This window comes from Triticum dicoccoides, chromosome 6A, assembly GCF_002162155.2.
Source record: "Triticum dicoccoides isolate Atlit2015 ecotype Zavitan chromosome 6A, WEW_v2.0, whole genome shotgun sequence".
Classification (NCBI taxonomy): Eukaryota; Viridiplantae; Streptophyta; class Magnoliopsida; order Poales; family Poaceae; genus Triticum; species Triticum dicoccoides.
This window is the reverse complement of record NC_041390.1, coordinates 615,417,020-615,425,417: the sequence shown is the minus strand read 5'-3', so window position 1 is coordinate 615,425,417 and position 8,398 is coordinate 615,417,020. Positions and strand designations below refer to the sequence as shown.

The following is an 8,398-nucleotide window of genomic DNA, read 5'->3' as shown; positions in this document are numbered from 1 at the left end:
TGATAAATGGAAAATTTTCCCTTGTTTCAGTTTGTTCTTCTTTTGTCCCCTACCTTCTTTTGTTGCATAAATTGAAAATTCCACCAACACAGATTGAGGGACTAAGGCCATCAGTGTAGTGGTGATAGAGACAAAGAATACAAAGTCTGAATCCCAATGCCCAATGCCCACTTCCACTGTTTGATTTAAGTGGCGGACGGGCTATCCAAGGGAAACTGCCCCCAAACGGAGGGGTATAAACAATGCAGAGAGAAATCGGTGGAACTTTTACCACTCGATGAACAGTGCCTGCATATGATTTGTTGTAGAATTCAAAAAAAAGAAAAAGGAAAATAATGCTGATGAGACAACCTTTAAATCTAGCCCAAACATGGGGTTGATAAGTGGAGGCCTGGGCGCGACCGGGCGCGTACGCCACGTTGGACTGACGGCTAGGTCCCACATGGAATCGCCCGAAAACCCAATAGTCTGACGGGCGTCTCCTCTGGTAAGCATGTGAACGCTGTGTGGCGCCGCTTTGGCTCGCCGCCCGAGGCTAAAGTCTGACTATTTAAGCCGGTCGGCGTCCCAACCCTAGCCACAACCTCTTCCACCCTCTCCGCACCACTAGCCCGTGCACATTTCTCTCGCGGCCATGAACTCAACCTCCACCTCCCTCTTCCCTCGCCGTGTGACATGGCCCAACAGAAGAAGGCAACTTACACTATGCTAATGTCAAAGCGCCGCTTTCAGATCGAGGAGGAGATCCAGGCTAGGCGCGCCGCCCGCATTGCAGCCGGCCTGCCTCCGGACTCACCGGAGCCCGAGCAAGAGAAATAAGAGGAGCACAAGCCGGTACCGATGGAGGTGACGGATTCAGAGGAGGATGAGGCGGAGGAGCCGGAGGAGGAGCTGGCGCCGGCTATGGGCTTCAGCATGGAGGACGCAGAGGCGGAGTTTGCGGTCACCCAAGCGGTAGGAACCGGCGACGGCCTCTGTCGAGGCCAACCGGCCACTCAAGAATGAGGCCTATGTTGAGGCCAACCGGCAGGAACGGGCGACGAGCGACGCGCTTTTCGCTGAATCAAGGCGGAGGCAGAGGCCAACACGAAGCAGCCGGAGGGGCCGGAGTTACGGGTGCCGCCCATTTACCCGGAGCCATGCAGGGAGATAGTGGACATTTTCGACGAGGATTAGGGTAGTACATGTTATTTGATGTATGTAATACATGGATTTCGGTATGGTTTTAAGGTTTTGAAAATGAGTATCCGAGGAGATAATTTAAGAAGTGTGTGTGGCGTGTTTGATGGCTTAGCATCCGCCAAAAGAAAAGAAAAGAAAAGGAGGGAGATGGACTGAAGCGAAAAAATGAGTTTGACCACTGTTTGATTTGAGATTTGAGCGGCGGGCGGGGTATCCAAGGGAGTTGCTGTATGGAGTAGAGTTCAAAAAAAAGGAAAATCTTTTGAGAGGAGACGGTGGCCCGGGGGTATAAAGCAGGCAGCCCCTCCCCTCGCCCATCCCAATCCATCCCACCTACCCCCACCCACACCGGCACCTCCTCTGCCCTAGCAATGGCGGCCGCTTCCTCCCTCCGGAACGCCCTTTTTCCACTCCTCCGCAAGCGCATCGCCATGTACGTCTGCTGCTTGCCCTCTTTCCTTCTTCTTCTTGCTCTTTCTTTCCTGCGTGCTCATGGTCTTGTTGTTGTTCAGGGCGCGACGGATGTCGACGACCGGCACCGGCACCGGGGCAGGGATCACCGGCGGAGGCAGCGGGACCGGAGGGGCGGCCAACTCCGGCGGAGCCAGGTCTTTCTCTTCTCCTTTCCTCTCCTCGCTCCTTTTTATCTCGGGGCAAAAGATTTGAACTTGACCAACATTACGTCGCAGGACGACCGGATCCGGCGGCGCGTCAAACTCCGGTGGGAGGTAACCTTGGCTCTCCACTTTTACGCATATAAGATGCCGCCGTCTGGGTGCCAAAGGGCCGATCTCCCGTGGGGGTCTTCCGGTTCGGAGGATCGGAAGAATCCATCAATCCTTCCTTGTCCATCTATCTCGTTCTGCTCTCGTGTACTGCAAAAGGCCATTTTTTTTCTGTTCTTGACGTGCACAATGGCATTGCAGGATGGCGGGCGGTGGCTCCGCGGGCAACTCAGGCGGCAGCGGAGGGTAAGAACGATGAACCTCTCCTCCCTCTCGTAGAGCAAAAGGCACGATTTTTCTTGAGGTTTTTTACGGTACCTTATACTGCTAGGAGCGGTGAGCAGCATAAATAAAATCTGGCCGTTGATTGTCGAGAGCAATATTGACATTTTTGCGTGATTTAGATTGCTAGTTCGCCGGGGTCGCTCCACGGCCGCAGCTTGTCTGTAGCGACGCGGACGCCGCCGTCGCCAGTCAGCCTCCCTCTCTGCTCCTCAGCTCCGTCGCATGCGCCTACCTCTGGGCCGACCTCTCCTATCCCACCTACACCGCTATCTGCGTGTGACTTTGCCCAAGCCCCAAGGCGACGGCACCAAGTCAACCAACCCACCTATCATCGTCTTGGTCGAGTCTTCTGTTTATCTCGTATCCTAATGTAGATCTCTTCGTGCTCTCCTATGCTACTGTGCACAACTCATGTCCATTTTTGGTTGCACTTGCGTTTGAAAGTAAGCATTGGCACTAGCATAACATTCATCAGACGTTAAAGTTCAGAGAACATATGCAAGGGCAATAGGTTTCTCCTGGAGATCGTAATTGCAGTAGAACCAGATATCAAACAAATCAAGATGGGCTCATAACCGGCAGTATAGCTTAATCTAAACCATTAGACCTGAAGAAATGAACGGTTTATGTGAAGTGGAGGGTGCCGTAAAACAGCTCTTTCTTGAGGGTTTTTTGTCTTTCTCAAGTCTTACCAATTGAAGGACCGTCTTGGCATGCTGCTCTCGCAGGGCGACGGGGGTTGATCGTCTAAGGAAGGACATCTTTAAAGAAACTAGACGCCTGTGGGAGGGCTACAACGTGCTGTCGGAGGTGGACAGGAACTTATTTGGGGAGATCGCGCGTCTTGAAATGGACAATGCGTAAGAGTCTAGTTTCTTTTGCTATGAATATTGTCTGGTGGCTTCTTGCTAATCCAATCTTCACTTGACCTCTTGCTACAGCATGAATATGGTCAACGCCAAGGTGGATTTAGTGTCTACTACCTACAAGTTCTTGGGTTCGACCGCAGTTTTCATCATTGCCTTTGCATCGTGCTTGGGGCCGTATATCAAGGATTCGGTGGTGCATGATGCCGCCAAGGAGGTTGATGAAAGAATGACGCTTCGCAAGCAGCAAGGTACCTCTATCTCTCTCCTCTCTCCCTCTTTTCTTTCTCTACAGATATAGAAATACTACTAGAAGTAGTACAGTAGCTAGCCAGTGACTAGTACTAGTAGGATTCTTGCAATGTTTATGCATGTAGACAGTAGCCTTTGATTGTTTCTTACAATGTGGACTAGCAGTGTACTGGTAGAAAATGATCGATCCTTGAATTGAATTTCGGGTGAAGGTGTTGGCAAGACTGCTACTCCAGGAGACGCGGCACCCACGACCAAGGTCCACACCCAGCCTGATGCTGCTGCTGCACCAACAGGCGGCTCGGCGTCGGCGGCTCCCGGCGCACCGGCAACCGTGGAGGTCAAGAACAGGGCTGCACCGGCACCCGAGGATGTCAAGAAGAAGGGCGCTGCTACTTTCATTCGATCCGAAGCAACTCAAGAAGCTGTCCCGTCGCTTTGGCTGAGTTTTGGCAGGCTGTAATGCCCACAAACTGGTGTCTTGCTTGGTGTTTCGTCTTGTTTGATGCACTTGCTATTCGTGGCAGGAATGCCCCCCAGACTTGCTAAATTCGAGGCTTTTATGCCCCCAATCAATCATTCGTGGCAGAAATGCCCCCGGCATGGAAACTAGTACTACTACTGTTAAATTCGAGGCTTTAATGCCCCCCAGTCCAGTGAGACTTGTTTTGACCTGATCATTCTTCGTTTCCTTTTGCTCTTAAGCTATCAGCACATCCCATTTTATTACTGAGAAGCCCAAGATCCATTCATTCTTTCATTTACTACCTGGCTTGCATGTGTGTAATCATAATGAGAGACATAGTACTGCTGCTGATTCTAGTACTTCCGGCTGGCTGGTTGGCCTCTGCTATGTCTTTTCTGTCAATCAGATCAGATCAGACCATATCAGATCAGACTGGCCCATATTTGCAACGCTCCAAACACATGAGTACAGACTGGCCCATGAGTCAACTCAAATGTTCTAATGAAGTAGTACTAAATCCACAATGAGCATTCAAAATGATCATCCATTACACAAATATGTTTTCATATCTGCAAGGACTTGCATGCGTAGACAAATCAAGAAGGAAACAAAATACAGCTTCAACAATTTTGCATGCATGGACAATTCAGACAGATCATGTTTTCATAGAGATCTGGAAAGACTTGTCTAGAGATCATATGTTTCAGCGAACATAAATATACTGTATGTGTACAGAAAACAGAGATTGTGGCATTGCAGGTAACTAGAAAGAAAAACAGAAGAATATTCATTCAGTTAGAGTTCCATCTTGAGTGCTTTCGACCAGTCCTTCTATTTCAGTGCACAAATGAAGCATGATTACACTTTCAGTACATCATTTGAAGATCATCGACCCAACAAAGCATCAATTGAAGTGGCACTAGGATTAAGCATCTAAATCAAAAGTGATAATGTGAGAAAAAAAAGGCTTGAAGAACTGCAGAGAAAATTTTAATTTGCACTAATCAAATAGCCATGTTGGGACGATTATCTTAAAAAACGATTCTCCGCTCCGCTCCGCTCCCGCCGCCGGCCACTCTGGCCCGCGGCGGCCACCAGCCCCCGTCGCTGCCCGCTCGTGGCACCGGCGCCACCCCATCTGTCCATGGGCCGCTCCCGAGCCCACTCCCGCTCCTCTTCGGGGGGCAGCGCTGGATGGGGCACACCCGCCTCCGTGCCTAACCCTGCTCGGTCCGGCGGTCCATCCACTGTGCCGGTCGCCGCCCCGTCCCCGCGCCGGTCAGCGCCAGATCCGGCCGCTGCGCCGCATTTACTGCTCCGGGGCGAGGGATCCAGCGCGGCCGCCCCGTCCAGCCCGGCGGATCTGGCCGTGCCTCCCCAAACGGGGCGTCCCCGCCTTAAGTCTGTTGTAGTTGCTCCTCCCTCCCGTGTCAGTGCTTCCATTTCCGGCATGGACGGTGGATGGACAACCGTCTCCTCCCAGAAGAACCGGCGTCGCTCCCCAGATCCGGCGGTCCTTGCCTCGCCCCAGCGCGCGCAGGCACATGCCCACCGACGGCCGCCCAACTCCGACCCAGGTCGGCTCGCCTTCTTAAAGAGGTTCGACGGCCTCTGCTTCCGGTGCCTCAGCTCACACCACCGCCGCAAAGATTGCAGAGATCCCTTCCGCTGCATCATTTGCAAGCGTCAGGGACACTCCGGCAAGCAGTGCCCGCAGAACCCAAGAAACAAAGGCCGGGGCGGCTCTGCCAAAGAGCGGCTCGGCCCCCGGCAGCCCCCCAAGTCAGTCCACAGCCGCATCCGCTTCCCCACCCCCGCCCCTCCACCTCCAACCCACTCGCCGCCCGTCGCCATGGCTTCCAGCGGCCGCGTCCCCCACGTCGACCCCTCGCGCCGCCCCCGTTTGAGCAACAAGGTCGTCGTCTCCTCGCCAGCCATGGACCATGCCGTCTTCGTCCTCCGTCACCACGCTGTCACCCTCACCGCCGTCGGTGGGAAGGGCATCACCAACCCCCTCATGGTGGGGCAGGCCATTGAGGAGCAGGTGCGCGTCCCGCCGCACCTGATGCGGGTCACGGAGCACGACCCCGAGGACTTCTTCGTCCACTTCGACCTGCCGGCGCTGCGAGACAACACAGTGGCCCGTGGCTTCGTCATGGTGGATGGCATCCGCTTCAACATTGCCCCCTGGCACGACAACGACCACGCCGCACTCCTGAAGCTCAACCTGCACGTTCGGGTCATCATCGAGAAGCTGCCGATGCACTTCCGGTCCATCGAGGGTGCCGACACTAGTAGAAAAAGGGTCAAACGTGAAGCACATTAGTGCCGGTTTGAATTAGAGCCGGCACTAATGTGTATATTAGTGTCGGTTCATGGCGGCGATCAATAGTACCGATTTGTGGCGAACCTTTAGTACCGGTTCGTACCACGAACCGGTACTAAAGAGGCTGTGTCAGCCTGTGGTCAGTCTATGGCCCCACCATCACCATTTAGTGCCGGTTCGTACCACGAACCGGTACTAATGACGTTGTGGCAGGATGTTTTTAGTCCCACCTCGCTCCCCTAACAAGCCTTTTACCACCTTAAATATGTTATTTCTCAAACTATCATAAGCACTTGGTCTTCATTGAACTCTATGTGTAGAATTTGTGGCCTCAATATGAGTCTTCATCGGTTTATAAATCGTTGATGACTCATATTGACAATTCAGATTGTACACACAAAGATCATTGATGATCAAAGTATTTTTTTGATGTTATATGATCATATTGACAATTTAGACTGTAAAGAAATATAAGATCATGATGTAAATGCTCTTATATTTTTTGCGTTCAGTATGCACCATTCAAAGCGACACCATCAACTTTCAACCATTTCTGTCTTCATTTGCTATTTTTCATGCATTCAATGATTTGTTTTGAGAACTAAATGACCTGGAAATTGAAAAGCACTACAAATGAACTCTGAAAAAGTTGAAATTTGGCATGGTATCATCATTTCACCCACATAGATTGTTCAAAAAAGTAGAGAGGGTTACGGCAAAAACTGGATGCACTTCGTTCACAAACTGGACAATCTCTTTCGAAGTATTCAGGTTTCGGACGAAATTAAACTCATCTGTTACAAAGGCATTTCATTTTTTTAAACTTATTACAACTCCAGACTTTTTGTGCATTCAGTATGCACCATTCAAAGCGACGCCATCAACTTTCAACCATTTCTGCCTTCATTTGCCGTAACTGTTTTAAGCGCACCACCTTTAGTACCGGTTGGTGGCTCCAACCGGTACTAAAGGGTGACCAGTACTACAGTTGCTTAGGAAGCTGTTTTTTAGTCCCACCTCGCCAAGAGAGAGGGACTAGGAGCGGTTTATAAGCCCTGAGTGCAGAGACGATGAAGAAGAGGCTCAATGCTCACGTTGCTTAGCTTCAAGCCTTCAAGAATATGGTAGATTGCACGGAGCTATGCGTAGTGCAGTTTACACTATTCCGAAAGGCTTGAACCAAATTAACGAGCATTGCACCTCTTTTTTATTTTTAATAACTTATTACAACTCCGGACTTCTTCTGTTATGGCAAAAACTAATTGCACGTCGGCATTTCTTTTTTTTTAACTTTGGTTATAACTCCAGACTTTAACCATCAAGTTTTGCAGAAAAGAAAAAATAGCAGAAAAGAAAAAATAGCAGAAAAGAAAAAAACTATAGCTGAAAAGAAAAAAACTATATAAAAAACTACTCAGAAATAAATAGAACAAAATAAATATAGAAGAAAAGAAAAAACTGCTCAGAAATAAATAGAAGAAAAATAAAGCAGAAAAGGAAAAAAAATTATATTTGTTATTTTTCAATCGTTTACAAAATGACCGTGAAATTGAAAATCACTACAAAATGAACTCTGAAAATGTTGAATTTTGGCAAACTAGATGAAAAACTACTCACAAATAAATAGAAGAAAATAAATATAACAGAAAAGAAAAAACTATACAAAAAACTACACAGAAAGAAATAGAAGAAAAAATAGCAGAAAAGAAAAAAACTAGAAAAAAAATTCGGGCGCTGCCCTGTGGGCCTGCTAGGCCACAGGAGTGCAATTACAGGCCTTAAAGGCCCAGCAGACTCACAGGGCAGCGCGCAGAATTTAGGCCCACAAGCCTGCTATATAGAGGAGTTCGAAGAAGTAGCCGCTGCTGGGTTTATAAACCAGTGCGGCTGCCCTTCGCCTGGCGAGGTGGGACTAAACTTTGGGATGGCAGCGCGAGGCCTTTAGTACCGGTTGGTGGCTCCAATCGGTACTAAAGGGTGGTCTTTAGTACCGGTTGGAGCCACCAACCGGTAGTAAAGGCCTGCTCTTCCCGCCTCTTGGCCTGGCCTTTAGTACCGGTTGGTGGCTCCAACCGGTACTAAAGACTCACCCTATATATACAACACTTACGAAATTTCAGTTACATCTCCCCACTTCTTTCGTCAACCTCTCGCGCGCTGCTCCTGTCGTCGCCGCCCGTCGCCCGTCGTCGTCGTCGTCGTCCCCGCCGCCGCCCCGAACACCGCGCGCCGCCGTCCGTCGTCGTCCTGCGCCGCGGTCCCGTCGTCGTCCCGCGCCGCCGTCCGTACGTATCTC

General features: G+C 50.3%; 1 protein-coding gene across 2 annotated transcripts; it reads left to right on the top strand.

Annotated features, from left to right (window-relative positions):
- Window positions 1-1,508: 1,508 nt before the first annotated feature.
- Window positions 1,509-3,982, top strand: LOC119314653. 2 transcript variants are annotated; one of them, XM_037589363.1, is made up of 6 exons: window positions 1,509-1,615; window positions 1,695-1,790; window positions 1,872-2,153; window positions 2,921-3,052; window positions 3,134-3,309; window positions 3,523-3,982. In XM_037589363.1, exons 3-6 carry the CDS (start codon window positions 2,110-2,112, stop codon window positions 3,771-3,773), a joined length of 603 nt encoding a protein of 200 aa, XP_037445260.1. In that variant the 5' UTR covers window positions 1,509-1,615; window positions 1,695-1,790; window positions 1,872-2,109; the 3' UTR covers window positions 3,774-3,982. The 2 variants fall into 2 exon arrangements, with proteins under 2 accessions (XP_037445260.1, XP_037445259.1); XM_037589362.1 differs by lacking the exons at window positions 1,509-1,615; window positions 1,695-1,790 and having other exon boundaries at window positions 1,936-2,153; window positions 3,517-3,982.
- Window positions 3,983-8,398: the final 4,416 nt, after the last annotated feature.